This window comes from Erinaceus europaeus, chromosome 13 (assembly GCF_950295315.1).
Source record: "Erinaceus europaeus chromosome 13, mEriEur2.1, whole genome shotgun sequence".
NCBI lineage: Eukaryota > Metazoa > Chordata > Mammalia > Eulipotyphla > Erinaceidae > Erinaceus > Erinaceus europaeus.
In genome coordinates, this window is record NC_080174.1 from 72,582,988 (window position 1) to 72,602,116 (window position 19,129).

At 41.8% G+C, this 19,129-nt stretch overlaps 1 protein-coding gene and 1 long non-coding RNA gene across 3 annotated transcripts in view; both read right to left on the reverse strand.

The window, feature by feature from the left end:
* The window catches only part of LOC132542923 (uncharacterized), a 226,127-nt gene that overhangs the window by 13,147 nt on the left and 193,851 nt on the right, over nt 1-19,129 (reverse strand). The window lies entirely within an intron of this gene.
* Nucleotides 11,939-19,129, reverse strand: part of TMEM59 (transmembrane protein 59) — a 29,517-nt gene continuing 22,326 nt past the window's right edge. For both annotated transcript variants that reach the window (XM_007534199.3, XM_007534198.3), the window contains exons 7-8: nt 14,998-15,106; nt 11,939-12,594 (exon numbers count right to left, since the gene is read on the reverse strand). In XM_007534199.3, coding sequence (XP_007534261.1) covers nt 12,439-12,594; nt 14,998-15,106 — 265 coding nt within the window. In that variant the 3' untranslated portion in view covers nt 11,939-12,438. The remainder of the gene's footprint in view (nt 12,595-14,997; nt 15,107-19,129) is intronic.

Here is a 19,129-nt window from a genome sequence, read left to right on the forward strand (position 1 = left end):
CCCCTCTCAATTACTCTGTCTCTATCCAGTAATAAATAAATTTTAAAAGGGGGACTCCGCTATCATAGCTCTGGAGAAATCATTCCTGAAGTGTGATTTCTGAAGATTTCCTCTGGACCTGGACCTGTACTCTTAGTAACTTTTTCATGGTAGCTTCCCCACCCAACTTTGCTACAGATGTCAATATTCTGCTCTCTACCCAGACCCTATATTTGACCCTAATGATTCATAGCTGAAAAGCGGCAGAGCTAGGATTAGTCCAAGCTGGCTGGGAAGTTGACACTGTTATCTCTGCCTATGTCCTCTCTACTCAAAAATGTGGTCCTCAGACCAGAAGCATCTATCTGCATGATTTCAGAGCTTACTAGAGATGGGGTCTCACCCAGATCTATAAATAAGGAACTTGTATTTCAACAAGACACTAAGGGAGGGTGGTGGTGGTGGCGGGTGGTGATGCACATGTTACAGTGCACAAGGACCTGGATTCAAGCCCCTTGCCCCCACCTGCAGGGGGAAAGCTTTGCAAGTTTTGAAGCAGGGCTGCAGTTGTCTCTCTGTCTTCCTCCCTATCCCCCTCTTCCTGTCTCAATTTCTGGATATCTCTATCCGGTAAATAAAGATAATAATTGGGGAAGCAATTACAGAAGCCAGACCTTCTACCTTCTGCAACCCTCAACGACCCTGGGTCCATGCTCCCAGAGGGCTAGAGAATGGGAAAGCTATCATGGGAGGGGGTGGGTTATGGAGATTGGGTGGTGGGAATTGTGTGGAGTTGTACCCCTCCTACCTTATGTTTTTGTTCATTAATCCTTTCTTTAAAAATTAAAAAAAAGATAATAATTAAAAAAAATAAGACACTAAGGAGATCCTAGTGCCCATTCAATTTGAAAAGCTCTGCCCTAGAGCTTCTGTGGCATAGCTGGTTAGCACATGGTGCTTGTATGATATGCAAAACTCTGCCCTTTCCCAGACTGTTAGGCTGTCCCATTTTCAAATATGCAGATTTCTTCCTGATAGGTTTTTTTTTCATTGTGTCCATTTCTCTATAGGTCACTTGTATTTTTCTTACTTATTTTTGGACTTCTTTGTATTGGATTTGAATACTTTTGTTCCATGGGTTGTACCTAACTCTTCCAGTCTGTACTTGTCACTTGAATAGAGTAATGCCTACTGGCTCCCTTTACCTTCCTAAAGTCATCTTTCTTGGTTAGAATTAGGTCACTTCATGTAGGCTTCTGCAACTGCTTTCCTCCCCCTGGACTTCCTTTTCCCTCTGTCTTTGGAGTCCCGGGTTCCATCTTATCCCAGTTATAACAGGGAGAGCTTTCGGATATGAGTTCGGAGCTGGGTTGAACCGGGATCCTTGCGCCAGTCCTCACGCTTAGCAGTATGTGCACATAACCCAGTGTGCTACTGCCAGACCCCCTTCTTTTTTTCTTTTTTTCTTTTTTAATAGGAGTGTATACTAACACCATCCCCACCACCAAGGTCTTTTTATGTTTTTTAATATATATTTTATTTATTAGTTAGAAAGATAAGAGAGTGAAAGAACCAGACATCACTCTGGTACACGGGCTGCTGGGGATTAAACTCAGGACCTCATGCTGGAGAGTCTAATCCTTTATCCACTGCATCATGTCCCAGGCCACTTTTTTTTTCTGAAAACATTTTTAGTGATTTATGAAATTCTGACAGTGGGGATATAATACCACACCATTCCACCATCAGAGTTCTGTGTCCCCACGCCCCTCTTGTAGAAACTGCAGTAGCTCTCCCAAGGTCACAGAGCTGGGCTGATTTTACATCTATATGTTTATATGTATATCTATCTTTTTTTTTTCTGGCCCATTTTTTCCTATGGTCCTGCCTTCACTTCCTTCCTTTTTAAAAAATATTTATTTATTTCCTTTTGTTGCCCTTGTTTTATTGTTGTAGTTATTATTGTTGTCATTGTTGTTGGATAGGACAGAGAGAAATAGAGAGAGGAGGGGAAGACAGAGAGGTGGGAGAAAAAGATAGACACCTGCAGACCTGCTTCACCACCTGTGAAGCGACTCCCCTGCAGGTGGGGAGCCGGCGGCTCGAACCGGGATCTTTAACACCAGTCCTTGCGCTTTGCACCACCTGTGCTTAACCCACTGCACTACTGCCTGGCTCCCCACTTCCTTTCTAAATCACACCTACGCCTATCACTATATCTGAGTGTCATTCCTTTTTCCTCCTCTCTATCAGATAAGCAAAAACAGTGCCTGGCTTCCTCTGGTGTTTTCCAGATTTGCTTTTTTCATACCAATGATGGTATAAAAATAAATTAAGGGAGTCAGGCGGTAGCGCAGCGGGTTAAGCGCAAGTGGCGCAAAGTGCAAGGACCGGGGTAAGGCTCCCGGTTCGAGCCCCCAGCTCCCACCTGCAGGGGAGTCGCTTCACAGGCGGTGAAGCAGGTGTGCAGGTGTCCATCTTTCTCTCCCCCTCTCTGTCTTCCCCTCCTCTCAATTTCTATCTGTCCTATCCAACAACAACGACATCAATAATAACTACAACAATAAAACAAGGGCAACAAAAGGGAATAAATAAATAAATATTTTTAAAATTAATTAATTAAGATTCTTGGTGATAACTGTTTTGGATCCCAGTGGAAGGAACTGGGGTCCAGAGCCCTCTGGTCAATTCCCCTTTCCTTTTTCCTCTCTGGGAGTATGGACTAAGATTATTCTTTATTTATAGAAGAAAAGAGTTCGGCCTTTGTAATTGCTTCTCTACTGGACATGGATGTTGGCAGGTGGATCCATACCCCCCAGTCAAGTCTCAGTTTCTTCAATAGGAATACTACTTCCCTCAGAGAGTTGTGGTTAGGCTGGAGTAAAATATATGTGAAATTGTCCTCCACACTTTTGAATCTTTTTTCTTGGGGGGGGGGGTCTTGGTTTTTTACAATGTAGAGATATCCGCCTGAGGGCTGAGACTGTTTCTTAGTCCAAGACCCAACTGTGGGTAGAATGCCAGGTGGGCAACACCATTTGATTGACTGCAGGACCCGAGGGATCGTCTGCTTCCTTACCCGCTTACAGATGAGGCCAGGTTCCTGCCTCAGCATTTATCACTCCTCCTCTATGTCTCCTATAACTCCGGCAGCCCTGACTGGCCACTTTGCCAATCTGAGCCTCTCATTTCCTCAGTTCTAAAACAGAGCTGTTAACCCCCATCTCTGTCATCCTAGAGAGGTACCAGAAGAACCCATTTAAGTAAGATATGGTGAGAAGCTTATAAGGCGTTTTGCAAAAGATACAGGGAATCAACAAACTCCATCATGAAACATTTTAGACACGTTTACAAGAGAGAAGAGTAGTATTGTTTCATGCAGATGATCCAGATCTCGTTTTACATACTTAAGCATTATGAAATTAACAGATACGGTGCTCTGACACTATTATAACCCATGATAGTATCATCTCAAGGTAACATCATCAAGAGCTTTTGTTGAAACCTTTTCTTTCTCATCAGTGGCTGATTTCTTACTACCCAAGCCTTCAATTATTTCTGTTCCCACACTGCAGAAGCAATTCAAGTTTAAAAGCATACCTTAGGTAGTAGGCAAATAAGCCCCAATAATCTAGAATTAAACAAATAAACAAAAATTCTCATTTAAAAATGATGTAAAATTATACAACCTCAAAAATCAAGGGTTCACTAAACTTGAATGCAAAAGTTAAATCTCTAAGCCTTAATTGGTAAGCAGCCCCTTGATTGTGAAAATAGGAAAGAACTGACACAGTATCCGTGATACTATCACTGATAGAAACAGTAGATATGGGGCCGGGTGGTAGCTCAGCTGGTTAAGCGCACACACTACAGTGCACAAGGACCCGGGTTCAAGCCCCTAGTCCCCACCTGTAGGGGGAAAGCTTCATGAGTGGTGAAGCAGGGCTATAGATGTCTCTTTGTCTCTCTCCCTCTCTAGCTCCCCCCTCTCAATTTCTGTCTCTATCTATCCAATAATAAAAATAATTAGAAATGATATTTAGATACCATATATTTATTATATATATTTATATATAGTATATATATAAATATATAATATATAAATATATAATAATATTATATAACATATATAAATATATATTATATATATTTATTATATATATATTTAGATACCATATATTTATTTAGAAAATATTTTATTTAATGAAAGTGCTAAAGACCAGAGCACTGCTCAGCTTTGGCTCATGGTGGTGCTGGGGAATGAAAATGGGGCCCTAGAGCCTTATGCATGAAAGTCTTTTGAATAATCATTATGCTGTCTCCTCAACATTCATTCATTCATTCATTTATTGCCTCTGGCTTGGTGCCTGCACTATGAATCCACTGCTCCTTGGAGGCTGTTTTTCCTTTTTGTTGCCCTTGTTGTTGTTGTTATTGTAGGACAGAGAGAAATTGAGACAGGAGGGGAAGACAGAGAGGGGGAGAGAAACATAGACACTTGCAGACGTGCTTCACTGCCTGTGAAGCAACCCCTCTGCAGGTGGGGAGCTGGGGACTTGAACCGAATCCTTAAGCTGGTCCTTGCGCTTCATGCCATGTGCATTTAACCTGCTGCACTACTGCCTGGCCCCCTTATTTATTTTATTATTTTTACCAGAGCACTGTTCAGCTTTTTTTAAAAAAAATATTCTATTTATTTATTTTCCTTTCTGTTGCCCTTGTTTTTATCGTTGTGGTATTATTATTGTTGTTAATGATGTTGCTAGGTAGGACAGAGAAAAATGGAGAGAGGAGGGGAAGACAGAGAGGAGGAGAGAAAGACACCTGCAGTCCTGTTTCACTGCTTGTGAAGCGGCCCCTTGCAGGTGGGGAGCCGGGGGCTCGAACTGGGATCCTTGTACGTTGCACCATGTGCCCTTAACCCGCTGCGCTAATGCCCGACTCCCTCAGCTTTTTTTTTTTTTTATGGTGGTGTGGGTGACTGAACCTGGGACTTTGGAGCCTCAGGCATGAGAGTCTTTTTGCATAGCCACTGTGCTATCTACCTCCATCCCTAGATATCATACATTTAAAAAATTTGAAAAGTTATTGTGGGTATTTCAAAACAATAATTTAAAATTACAGCAGCTTTAAAGCCACTACTAGACTTTCTGTTAATGAAGTGCACATATCCGTATCAAAACGTGAAAATGTTCCAGTAGCTACACCTTAACATAGCTTCATAATTAGTTTCATGCATTTGAAAATCTTACTTTGAGAAGGGGCCTGCAGATTTCACCAGAATGCCAAAAAGGTCCATGAGAGTTCAGGAAGTCTATTAACTAGTCTTTCCAGTCCCATGCACTGCTGTGCTTGTGTTTGTCTGTCTGCTAAGACAACTGTAGTTCCACATCCTCTTGCCTCTGGGTCTTTGAGCAAACTCTCCTTACTGCCGGGAACACTGTTCACTTTATTCTGTTTTTTCCATTTCGTACCGGTTTAATTCTAGCTATCATTTCCTCTCATATGTTAGGGTTCTCTTATACACCACCACTGTGCTTTGTTTATCTGTTCACAGCACTTTAAGAGGGATCTTTTTTAGACTTGGACCAATCTGGAGTAGAGCACTGGGGTTTGTTGTGGCGGTCCTTTCACTTAGCTTAGGGTCTGGTGCTCAGGCTCTCTCAGATTGATGAATAGTGAAACTGGGGTTGTAAGACTCCAAACTCACTGCTTTGGTGTGGTGGTTTTGGTGGTGGGGAATTAGCTGAAAATGTTAAGAGGGAGGCCAATTATTAGAACTAGGAACTTTTAGATGGGTGTTCCCTATATATATATATATTTTTTTTAATTTATTTTTATTGCTACCAGTTATAGCTGGGACTACAAAGTCACTGTTCCCAATGGCCATTTTTCCTTTCAATTTTTTATTAGATAGGACAGAGAAATTGAGAGAGGATGGGGAGATAGAAAGATAGACACATTAAGACCTGCTTCACCACTCATGAAACAGACCCACTACAGGAGCGGAGCAGGGGCTTGAACCCAGGTCCTTTAGTACAGTATATGTGTACTTAGCCAGGTGTGCCACCACCCAGCCCCCCATATGTATCCCTAAGGTACTTAAAAGTCCCCAAAAACCAGAATAGGTATTTCAAAAATCATAATGGAAATAATACGTCTATGTAAGATAAGTTCAGAAGAGACTCACAAAAGATCAAATTTCTGACTTTGGGCTGGTTTATCAAGTCAAGACTAAAAAAACTAGGTTTCACATGTTGACTAGTAGTTCAGATTGGCAGATGTTGTATCACAGGGATCTGAATCTATGCCCAAAATTTGGCGTCGTGTGAAGATAATAGCAGTTTTGAAACCAAAGAAAGACCCAACACTGGCCGCCAGCTATAGACCAATTTCTCTCCTCTCCGTGTGTTACAAACTCCTTGAGAGGCTGCTTCTGTCACGTATTTCTCCTCTTACAGAGAAATTCCTATCACCCGCCCAAGCTGGTTTCCGCCCAGGAAGATCTACCTGTGAACAAGCCTTGGCCCTCTCAACTTACATTGAAAATGGATTCCAGAAGAATTTAAAGACGGGTGCTGTCTTTGTTGATCTCACAGCAGCCTATGACACGGTCTGGCACCGTGGTCTCCTAGTCAAGCTCTCAAGATGCTTGCCTCCATAGGTGGCCAACACTATATCGTTTCTTCTCCAAAACAGAAGATTCCGGGTGCATCTGGGTGACAAGTCTAGCAGATGGAGACTTGTCTCAAGTGGCCTCCCCCAGGGCTCTGTTCTGGCTCCTACGCTATTTAATATTTACATCAATGACCTCCCAGAAACTCCTTCAAGGAAGTTCATCTACGCCGATGACATCTGCTGTGCAACTCAGGCATCAAAGTTCGACATCCTCGAGGAAACACTCACGAAAGACATGTCTCTGATATCTGATTACTGTAAAAAATGGCGACTAATCCCTAGCACTGCAAAAACGGTATCATCTGTTTTCCATCGACACCATGCCTTGGCCTTGTGTGAGCTTAATGTGCAGCTTGGCGATACGAGAATCCGGCATGAAGCCCAGCCAGTCTATCTTGGCGTTATTCTCGATCGCACTCTGTCATTTCACGAACATCTCATAAAAACTGCAGCAAAGGTGGGCACGAGGAATCACATCATTGCAAGACTGGCCAGCTCCTCATGGGGCGCGAGCGCTTCCACACTACGATCATCATCTCTGGCATTATGCTATTCCACTGCAGAATACTGTGCCCCAGTATGGTTCCGTAGCCCCCATGTCCACTTGGTCGATTCCAAATTATATTCCTCCATGAGGATAATTTCTGGAACCATCCGTTCCTCCCCGGTTCCATGGCTGCCAGTTCTTAGCAACATTGCCCCGCCAGATATTCGTCGGGACTCGGCATCATCTAAGTTCATTTCCCACGTCTACGCTCGACCGGACCTGCCAATATACGCGGATATCTTTGCCCACCCTGTCCAACGCTTGACGTCTCGTCACCCAATCTGGTCCCCTACGCCTACACTGAACTTCTCTGTTCCAGACTCTTGGAAACAGAGTTGGCAGTCAGCTGAGGTAAAGAACAAACACCTCATCACAGACCCCTGCAAGCGTCAACCCGGCTTTGACCTAACACGTTATGATTGGGCCCTCCTCAATCGCTATCGAACAGGCCATGGCCGGTGCACCGCTATGTTCCATCGCTGGGGAGCCAGAGACGACCCGAACTGCCCCTGCGGCTACAGACAATGACCCACATAGTCAACGACTGCCACCTCTCCAGATTCAAAGGAGGTCTTGAAACTTTACATCAGGCTCAACCTGACGCTGTTGACTGGCTACGGAAGAAGGGCAAACGCTAGAAGGGATCTGATTTACTAAAAGTATGTATCACCAATGAAAAGTGCCCATGTTTTATGAAAATAATGGGAATCTTGGCTCTCATTCATGGTGATCACTACTGCTCTTATAATTGCCTGAGTTGGTATGTCTCTTAGATCTGAGCACGTATAACAAAGTTAGGACTCTGGGAAGTTTGAGTCAAGAGACTCAAGGGTCTTGAGATTTCCCTCCCTCCCCACCCTTCCTTTTCACCAAAGCACTGCTCAGCTCTAGATTATGGTGGTGTGGGGGACTGAACCAAGAAGTATGGGGCCTCAGGCTTAAAAGTCTTTTTACATAACCATTATGCTATTTCCTGCCTCCTTCCCACAGCGCGCGCGCGCACGCGCGCGCACACACACACACACACACACACACACACACACACACATATACAGGCAGAGGGAGAGGGAAGGGTGAGGGGGAGGGAGTGGCACCTGCAGCACTGCTTCACCACTTGAAGCTTTCCCCTTGCAGGTGAAGGCCAGGGGCATGAACAGGGTCCTCGTACATACATGCTCTACTAGGTGTGCCATAGCCCAGGTGATTTCTGTGTGGGCGGAAAGGTAGAAAGAAGTGAAGTTGAGCCTATTAAGAGAGCCGTCACTTTGGAAGGGGTCTGGAAGTTGGTGTTTTTTTGTCGGAATTTTCAAGTCAGAAACAATTTTTGTTATATACATTTTTCTTTGACTTTTTTTTTATTTTTTAGAAGTTACTTTTTTTAATGTCAGTTTAAACATGCCAATAAAAAAAGTCAGGACATAGATATTTGAGTGTCTGCTAAATACCAGGATGACTGGTTAATTCCACTATACAGAGTCATCTCCAAGAAACAAGAGTGGAAATAGTTTGCTTAAATATGGATCTATACATTCCAGAGGATACTTTGGAGTTTTTTTTTTTTTTTCTGTTGTTGTTTTTTGTTTTTAATGAGAGCACAGTTCAGTTCTGGTTTATGGTGGTGCAGGGGATTAAACCTGGGACCATGGAGCCTCAGTCATGAGAGTCTGCATAACCATTATGCTATCTACCACCACCCTTAGGAGTGTAGTTCAAAGGGAGTCAGGTGGTGGCGCAGTGGGTTAAGCACACGTGGCGCAAAACGCAAGGACCGGCATGGGGATCCCGGTTCAAGCTCTGGGCTCCCCACAAATAGGGGAGTCGCTTAATAAAAAACAAGGGCAACAAAAGGGAAAATAAATAAATATTAAAAAAAAGATGAGTGGCTGAGCAAGTTGTGGTCTATATACACAATGGAATACTACTCAGCTGTAAAAAATGGTGACTTCACCGTTTTCAGCCCATCTTGGATGGACCTTGAAAAAATCATGTTGAGTGAAATAAGTCAGAAACAGAAGGATGAATATGGGATGATCTCACTCTCAGGCCGAAGTTGAAAAACAAGATCAGAAAAGAAAACACAAGTCGAACCTGAACTGCAATTGGAGTATTGCACCCAAGTAAAAGACTCTGGGGTGGGTGGGTGGGTGGGGAGAATACAGGTCCAGGAAGGATTCAGAGGACCTAGTGGGGCTTGTATTGTTATATGGGAAACTGGGGAATGTTATGCATGTACAAACTATTGTATTTACTGTTGAATGTAAAACATTAATTCCCCAATTAAACAAACAAACAAACAAAAGAGTGTAGTTCAAAAGGATAGTTCAGGGATATCTCATTCAGGAAGAGAAAACCAAGGGCGGGGGAAAGGATGGAAATCAACTATACAGTTGTTCTGTATCTGTATACCCCCTTGTAACATTTAATCAATTAATTGATTTATCACAGCACTACTCAGCTCTGGCTTATGGTGGTACAAGACATTGAACCTGGGACTTGAGAGCCTCAGGCATGAGAGTCTCTTATGCTATCTACCCCCACCGTGTAAATTTTTGGTTTTACAAGGGAGGTCTTTCCTTCCGGTGAGCTCTCTTCTACAGCTGCAGTATTCTATATATCTGACCATTTGCTTCATTGAATGAATGCATTACAATTCAAGCTGTCTTTAGTTTATGAATCATGGGTGAGAAACAGGACTGCTGGGTCTTTGTTTTTTTGTGTTTTTTTTAAAGGCAATTTCAATTTCTTCTTCTTCTTCTTCTTCTTCTTCTTCTTCTTCTTCTTCTTCTTCTTCCTTTTTTTTATTTAACCAGAACACTGCTCAGCTCTGGCTTATGGTGGTGCTGGGGATTGAACCTGATACTTTGGAGCCTCAGGCATAAAAGTCTGTTTGTATAACCATTATGCTATCTACCCTCTGCCCTCAATCTATTCTTTTATGTCCTGTAACTATTAGGTTGTTGGAAAAGTCATAACACAATTTTGCATAGAAAAATGTCATGATTGGGGGCCAGACGGTGGCGCACTGTGGTGCACAAGGACCCAGGTTCAAGCCCCTGGTCCCTATCTGCAGGGGGAAGGCTTCATGAGTGGTGAAGCAGGGCTGCAGATGTCTCCCTGTCTCTCTCCCTCTCTATATCCCTCTCCCCTCTCAATTTCTCTGTCTCTACCCAATAATAAATTAATAAAAAAAAGTATTAAAAAAAAAAAGAAAAATGTCATGATTTTTCGGACAACCCAATTATTTTCTCACACAATATATGAGATAATGACTGCTTAGTAACTGTTTCTTTCTTCCCCATCTGGATGTGTTTAACTCAGTCTTCTGGATTTAGAAAAACTATTTTAAAAACCCAAACCTGCATTTGTGATTAAAGTCTTACCAGACTGGTTGTGTGTGTGTGTGTGTGTGTGTGTGTGTGTGTGTGTGTGTGTGTGTATGTGTGTGTGTGTGTATTTTACCCAGAGAGAGCTGAAGGCCTGGCTGTAAATTGTGACTCACTCTTTGTAGTCAAACAGTACTACTGCAGCTGTCATCATTATGCCTGTGAACAGGGAAAGTACTGTTTTGTAAAGTTAACAAATATGTTAAAATTCTGGTGTACCATGCTACCTAATACCTCTCTCTTTTTTGTTTAACCAGAGCACTGGTCAGCTCTGGTTTATGGTGGTGCTGAGGTTTGAACCTGGGATCTTGGAGTCTCAGTCATGCGTGAAAGCCTTTTGCAGCCCTTGCTTTTATTTAAACTTACATTTTTATAGGCAAAGGGGTGATAACAGCTGTCTTTTTTCCAAGTAAAATTCATACTTAATTATGTGTGAGACTGTCAAAATGAAAAGTTTAAAAAAGTAATTTATAACTTATACTTGATATGATTCCTAACAGAGAAAATTAGTTTTAAAAAATATTTATTTAGTTATTCCCTTTTGTTGCCCTTGTTGTTATATTGTTGTAGTTATTACTGTTGTCATCATTGTTGGATAGGAGAGAGAGAAGTGGAGAGAGGAGGGGAAGACAGAGAGGGGGACAGATAGACACCTACAGACTGCTTGTGAAGCGACTCCCCCTGCAGGTGGGGAGCTGGGGGCTCGAACCAGGATCCTTACACTGGTCCTTGCACTTTGCACCACCTGTGCTTAACCTGCTGCGTTACAGCCCAACTCCCGAAAAAATAGTTTTTTAAGAAAGATTTGTCTGGGGGGTCGGGCAGTGGCGCAGTGGGTTAAGCGCACGTGGCACAAAGTGCAAGGACCGGCGTAAGGATCCCGGTTCGAAGCCCCGGCTCCCTACCTGCAGGGGAGTGGCTTCATAGGCGGTGAAGCAGGTCTGCAGGTGTCTATCTTTCTCTCCCCATCTCTGTCTTCCCCTCCTCTCTCCATTTCTCTCTGTCCTATCCAACAACGAACGACATCAACAATGGTAATAATAATAATAACCACAAAGAGGCTACAACAACAAGGGCAACAAAAGGGGGGAAAAATGGCCTCCAGGAGCAGTGGATTCATGGTGCAGGCGCCGAGCCCAGCAATAACCCTGGAGGAAAAAAAAAAAGAAAGATTTGTTTAACAAAAACCTGTAGTCTATGCAAAAATGTCACAAAATGCACTTCTGATAGGTTTATTCTTGCTTTCATTTGTTCCCTGATCACCATGCTATAGAGCAGCAGACACTGAATTAAAATTTTTTTAGAAGATCTGGAAAATTAGGAATGCATTAACTCAAATTTCAGCACATAATTATTCAGATACAATTTTAATGATTTCAGTCTAATATAACTGAAAGCATAGTGCCATTAAAGGGCATTTCCTGCTTAACTTAGTTCACAGGTTTGGGGTCATCAAACCCACCGAGTATGCAGATCACTAACTAAGGTGACTGGTAGTGCCCCGGCAGGAAGTAGGGCAGAACAATGATCACCTCACTGCCTTTGTTTAGGCAAGGAGACAAACAAACAACAACAGTGCAAATAATAATTAAAGTAACTGCAGCTATTAAGTAGAAGAAAAGTACAAGCCCCACACATCCATCTATTAAATTACTAGAAAAAAAAATTACAGGTAAAGTTATAGTAAATCTAGTCCTCAAAGATTTGGGTAGCTTTATTTGCACTTTATAGTGATTCTTAAGCCCTGTATCCAATGAAACCATCTTAAAAAGCTCTCTGAGGAATAGAAATTTTAGGTGTAACTAAATTTCTGTAACATATTTCTTAAAAAGAAGGAAAAAAAAAAAAGGCCTAAATTTCTGAATAAGCAAGATTCACTTTTGCAGGGAGAGGTCCCACTTCTTCATCATCTTCAGCCTTAGACCTAACAACCACAAGAGAAGAAGCTGGGTATCTGTTTAGCTTCTGTTCATTCACAAACTCCAAGTCACCATATATACTCAGCTTCTGAAAGAAAAAGAAAACAAAAACATTAACTAGTTGAATAATAAGGAACTTTTCTGTTTTCAAATCAAAATGTGGTGGCAGGGGAGGCGGCTCAGCAGGCAGAGCACCAGACATGCAAGCGCAAAGCCCACGTTTGATCCTCTGGCACTGCAGTCTGCTGGAGTGGTATGTCTCTCTCATGAAACAAAGGCACCTTTAACATATTTAATCTATGGATTGGTTAAAAAAAAATCTGCAAACATGAATGAAGAGTAGAGGTGTAACAAGAATGTAGATTACTTCAATGCACACAGACCCAGGCCTGAGCCCTGGCTGCCCACCTGCGGGAGGACGCTTCACAAGAGCTGAAGCATCTGCAGGTGTCTTGCTTCTTCCTCTCTCCCTCTATATTTCCCCCTCGCCTCTCAAATTCTCTCTGTCCTATCAAATAAAATGGGGAAAAAAGAAAACAATGGGAAAAATGGCTCCAGGAGCTGTGAATTCACAGTGCTGCACTGAACCCCAGTGATAACTCTGCAGGTGAAAGAGAGAAAGAAAGAAAGGAAGGAAGGAAGGGAGGAAGGAAGGAAGGAAGAAAGAAAGAGGAATACTTTTGGGGTTTGGGTAGTGGCACACTTGGCTAAGCGCACATATTACTAAGAGCAAGGACCCAGGGTTTGGACCCTCACTCCCCACCTGCAAGGGGGGACACTTCATAGCAGTAAAAGTCTGCAGGTCTCTCTCTCTCTCTTTTGCCTCCAGGGTTATTGCTGGGGCTCGGTGCCTGCACTACAAATCCACTACTCCTGGAGGCTATTTTTTCCCTTTTGCTGCCCTTGTTATTTATCATTGTTGTTGCTGTTAAAAGGCAAGGGGATGGAGAAAGAGAGAGAGACAGACACCTCCAGCCCTGCTTCACCACTCATGAAGCTTTCCCCCTGTAGGTGGGACCAGAGGCTTGAACTCAGGTGTCTGTGCAGATAACACATGCACTTACTTACCCAGGTGCACCACCACATGGCACCTCAGCATAAGTTTTTAATGTGATAATTTGTTCTGGGACCTGTGAAAGAAAAACTTTCACAAGCTCAACTAAAGATATTTAAAGGCTTCCCAAGAGCAAGCAAGAGCATGGAAGAAGCTATCTGAAAGAACAGGGAGAAAGAGTAAAGTCTATACAGAGAAATGGATGAGACAACATGATCTCTCATGTGTAATGTGTGACTACTGGCAAGTGGAATCCATTAAGGTGAATTTATATCAAGGGAAATTCTTCCTGAGGTCAGCCTCTCAGTCTACTCTAGCAATAATCATATACATACATATATATATATTCCCTTTTTGTTGCCCTTGTTTTTTTATTGTTGTTGTTGTTAAATAGGATTGAGAAATCAAGAGAGGAGGGGAAAACAGAGAGGGGGAAACATAGATACCTGCAGACCTGCTTCACTGCTTGTGCAGTGACTCCCCTGCAGGTGGGGAACCGGGGACTTGAACCAAGATCCTTACACTAGTCCTTGTGCTATGTGCATTTAACCCATTGCACTACTGCCTGGCCCCCCCAAAAAAAGGTTTCTTAAGATGTATTTATTAACACAAGAGAGGGAAAGGGAATCAGATCATCACTCTAGTACAGTGCTGGGGATTGAACTTGGACTTCATGCTTTAGGATCCACAGCACTAGCCATAAAATGTTATTTATTTATTTGCATATTAATTAATTTTACCAGAACACTACTCAGCTCTGGCTTATGGTGGTGATGGGGACTGAATCCAGGAACTCCAGGTCTTAGGAATGAAAGTCATTTCCATGACCATTAGGCTATCTCCTGGTCCTACTGGATGTTTTATAAAAGTATTCATAAAATTTAAAGAACTATATAAATGTTAGTTATCCACATTATCCCACTCCAGATTCGAAATTGAACAATCAAATCATAATCTTTCCCCCAAACAAAAAGTTGTTTATCAGTTAGGTTGCTTGGGGCAGTTAAGTTTTAATTACCAAGGATGTCACTCATTCAGTATTAGGTAGCAGAACACATTAACTAATAAGAGCATATTCCAGCCCTGCCACTTCTAAAGCAGCAGTAACTCCTTAATATTTATGCCAAAAGATTTAAGAGGATCTACAAGTTTTCTCAAAATTGATGTCAGCAGATTCTTTTCAGTCTCAAAGAATCAACGAGAAAAACTCAAGTCAGACAACATAAAATGTCACTATGGAAATTAACATCATAACAAACTGCAAACAACAGTTCTTGTGTTGCAAAAATGTTATTTTCGTGTGTGTGATTTAAAACACCGTATTGCCTCTCATTCTTTTAGTAGAGTCTCTTTTTCTGGTTAAACAAATATGGCACTTTCAAACAATAAATCACATGGCTTAGTCTTCCCGTGGCCTAAGGACTAGAATTAAGTTACCTCTGCTGGAACATACTGCTCCACAGCCGTAGCCACAGCTGCACAACAAATCCACAGCAAGACCATCACAGAGAGGACAAGCGTCATGGTCAAAATCCATCCAGAGTTACTGGGGGGAGAAAAGCAGCGTTATTATGTTAGCATTTCATAATAGGAGAGTCTTAAGAATTAAGGCAATCGATGCTCTATGTCCAGTTTAAGTTGACTTTATGTGTACTATCTTTAAAACTATGCTATTGGATGAAAATACCACTTTAAAAATATAGTTATTTATCAATAAGAAAGATAGGAGGAGAGAGAGAGAAAGAAGCAGACATCACTCTGGTACAAGTGCTGCTGGGGACTGAACTCGGGATCTCATGCTTGAGAGTCCAACTTTTATTCCCACTGCGCCACCTCTTGGACAACTTGGAAGGAAATATCATACCAATAAGTTATTAGGGTGGTGTGGAGTCTTTTCCTCAAGTTTCTGTAATAGTTGCATCATTTCTACAAACAAACAAAAAAACAAAACCAGACTGAGTAGTGCACATGCTAGACGTGCAAGGACTCAAGTTCAAGCCTCCGGCCCCCTACTTGCAAGGGGAAGGGAGTAAGCTTCATGTCTTCCCGAACCCTCTCAATTTCTCTGTCCTACCCAATAAAATGGAAAAAAAAAAGGCTGCCAAGAGCAGTGGATTCGTAGTGTAGGCACTGAGCCTCAGCAATAACCCTGGAGGCAAAAAAAGAAAAAAAAAATCTTTGTGCTGTTTGTTGTTTAAATGTCTGTCTGCCATATTAGAACTGACAACACCGGGATCAACTAGGAATACCAAAGGAGACCACCCGGACTGAAACAAGACAGGACTAGAATGACCACAGGAACCCAGTAAATCACCCGTGAGTACAAACACGCGTGGCTGGTGACAGAGAGGAGAGAGGGGCCTAAGGAGAGATTAAGTGACTGCTAACAGTTCAACAGTTTATCAGTGGAGACACCACCTCCAGTCTGCTCCACAACAAGGGGACAGCTTAAGGGAGGAGAGGACTCCCCAGAGACTCACCAAGTGCAACTCTGAGTCTCCATTGCTACTACCCTCAGAATCTGGAGCAGCAACAGGGAGGGACACCAGGGGACAGAGATCTAACCGGGAAACTCAGGAGAAGACCTATACCTCGGTGGCATAGCTGAGGGGCTGTGAAAGTCTCTTTGCATAACCACTGGATTATCTCTGCCACACCCTGCTTTATCTCTTGGTCAGGAGTCAGTGATTAAGCTAAGAAGCCTACTGATAGTTTAAAAGCCCTCAGGCTCCCATAGCCTACAGGGAAGAAAAAAAAAAGAGGCTGTTACACCACTGAGCTCCAACTCAGGGATTGAAAAAACTGTTAACTTCCACCATGGTAAACCCTTTAATTTAATTACTTGGACACAAGTCAATCCAGGCAATAGTGATCAATAATTTGAAAAGTACTGATAAAGGGAACTCATAACATAATATATAAAATGGTTAAAGCAACAAGAAAAAATATTGGAGACTCGAACCAGGACAAGAGTCCAGCTAAAAGTCCTCCAGAGGGTGAAGCACAAAACAACGAGTTCAACATCCAAACATTAGCTAAGGAAATAATAACAGGAGTGAGTAAAGAATTTGAAAAAATTGTAATCAGAAATGCAAGAACAACAAATGAGAATATGGAAGAAAATTCTAATTATCTCATGGTTATTAGAGAGCTGAAAGCTGAAATCGCTGAGCTAAAAAGGCAACTAGCTAAAACAGTATCAGAGCAGGGCAACAAAATAGATGAACTCCAGAAAGCAGTAGAGGGCAGAGAGAATAGAATCTATGAGGCTGAAGACAGAATTAGCAAGATTGAGGATGAATTAGAGACAACTAAAAAAGAAGTAAGAGATCTCAAAAAGAGATTAAGAGATGCTGAAAACAACAACAGAGTCCTATGGGATGACTTCAAAAGAAACAATATACGCATTATTGGCTTACCAGAGGAAGAAAGAGAAGGAGAGGAAGAAAGCATTCTCCAGGCCATAATAGCTGAAAATTTCTCTAGTCTAGACAACACCAAAGACATAAAGATTCAAGAAGCCCAGAGGGTCCCAAACAGAATTAACCTAGACCTAAAGACACCAAGACATGTCATACTTAGAATGGAAAGGAATAAGGATAAAGAAAGGATCCTCAAGGCTGCAAGAGAAAAACAAAGAGTCACCTACAAAGGAAAACCCATAAGATTAGCAGCAGACTTCTCCATACAAACACTACAGGCCAGAAGAGAATGGCAAGATATCTATCGAGTGCTCAATGAGAAAGGCTTTCAGCCAAGAATACTATATCCTGCTAGACTGTCATTCAGACTAGATGGAAGCATCAAAACCTTCTCAGGCAAGCAACAGTTGAAGGAAGCAACCATCACCAAGCCTGCCCTGAAAGAAGTTCTGAAAGGTCTCCTATAAACAACCAGACCACCACAAATAGGACATATATCAGAACACTCTAAAACTCTACAAGAATGGCGTTAAAATATCTTCAATCTTTGATATCAATAAATGTCAATGGCCTGAATTCACCTATTAAAAGACACAGAGTAGGAAGATGGATCAGAAAACACAACCCAACAATATGTTGTCTACAGGAAACTCACCTAACCCAACAAGACAAACACAGACTTAAAGTGAAAGGATGGAAAAATATCATACAAGCCAATGGCCCACAAAAAAGGGCAGGAACTGCTATTCTCATATCTGACATGATAGACTTGAAAATAGATAAGATTAAAAAAGATAGGAATGGACACTACTTAATGCTCAGAGGATCAGTCAATCAAGAGGACTTAACAATTATTAATATCTATGCACCCAATGAGAAGCCATCTAAATACATCAAACTTCTACTGAAAGAGCTACAGCAATATATTAACAGTAACACAATCATAGTAGGGGACTTCAACACCCCACTATCTCAACTTGACAGATCATCCAGGAAGAAAATCAGTAAAGACATAAGGGAGCTAAATGAAGAGATAGATAAATTAGAACTATTGGACATTTTCAGAGTCATTCATCCCAAGAAACTGGAATACACATTTTACTCAAATCCACATGGATCATTCTCAAGGATAGACCATATGTTAGGCCACAAAGACAGCATCAGCCAATTCAAGAGCACTAAAATCATCCCAAGCATCTTCTCAGACCACAGTGGAATTAAACTAACACTTAACAATCAACAAAAGATTAGTAACAGTGCCAAAATGTGGAGGCTCAACAGTACACTTCTTAACAACTTCTGGGTCAAAGAGGAAATCAAAGAAGAAATCAAAATGTTTCGAGAGTTCAATGAAAATGAAGACACAAGCTATCAAAATATTTGGGACACAGCTAAAGCAGTCCTAAGAGGGAAGTTCATAGCTATACAAGCACACATTAGGAAACAAGAAAAGGCACAAATAAACAGCCTGATTGCACATCTTAAAGACCTAGAAGAAGAACAACAAAGGAATCCTAAAGCAACCAGAAGGACAGAAATCACTAAAGTTAGGGCAGAAATAAATAACATTGAGAATAGGAAAACCATACAAAAGATCAATGAAAGTAAATGTTGGTTCTTCGAAAGAGTAAACAAAATCGACAAACCTTTAGCCAGACTTACAAAACAAAAAAGGGAGAAGACCCAAATAAATCGGATAGTAAATGAAAGAGGAGATATCACAACAGACACTGCAGAAATTCAACATATCATGCGAGGCTTCTATGAACAACTATATGCCACCAAGCTAGAGAACCTGGAAGAAATGAATGATTTCCTAGAAACCTACCAACTTCCAAAACTAAGTCAAGAGGAAGTGGATAACATGAACAGGCCCATCACAGCTAATGAAATTGAAACAGTTATCAAAAATCTCCCCAAAAATAAAAGTCCTGGACCAGATGGTTTTACAAATGAATTCTACAAAACTTTCAAAGAAGAACTAATACCTCTACTTTTAAAAGTCTTCCAGAAGATTGAAGACACTGGAATACTCCCTGCCAGCTTCTATGAAGCCAACATCACCCTGATACCAAAAGTAGACAGGGACACAACCAAAAAAGAAAACTACAGACCAATATCTCTGATGAACATAGATGCGAAAATAT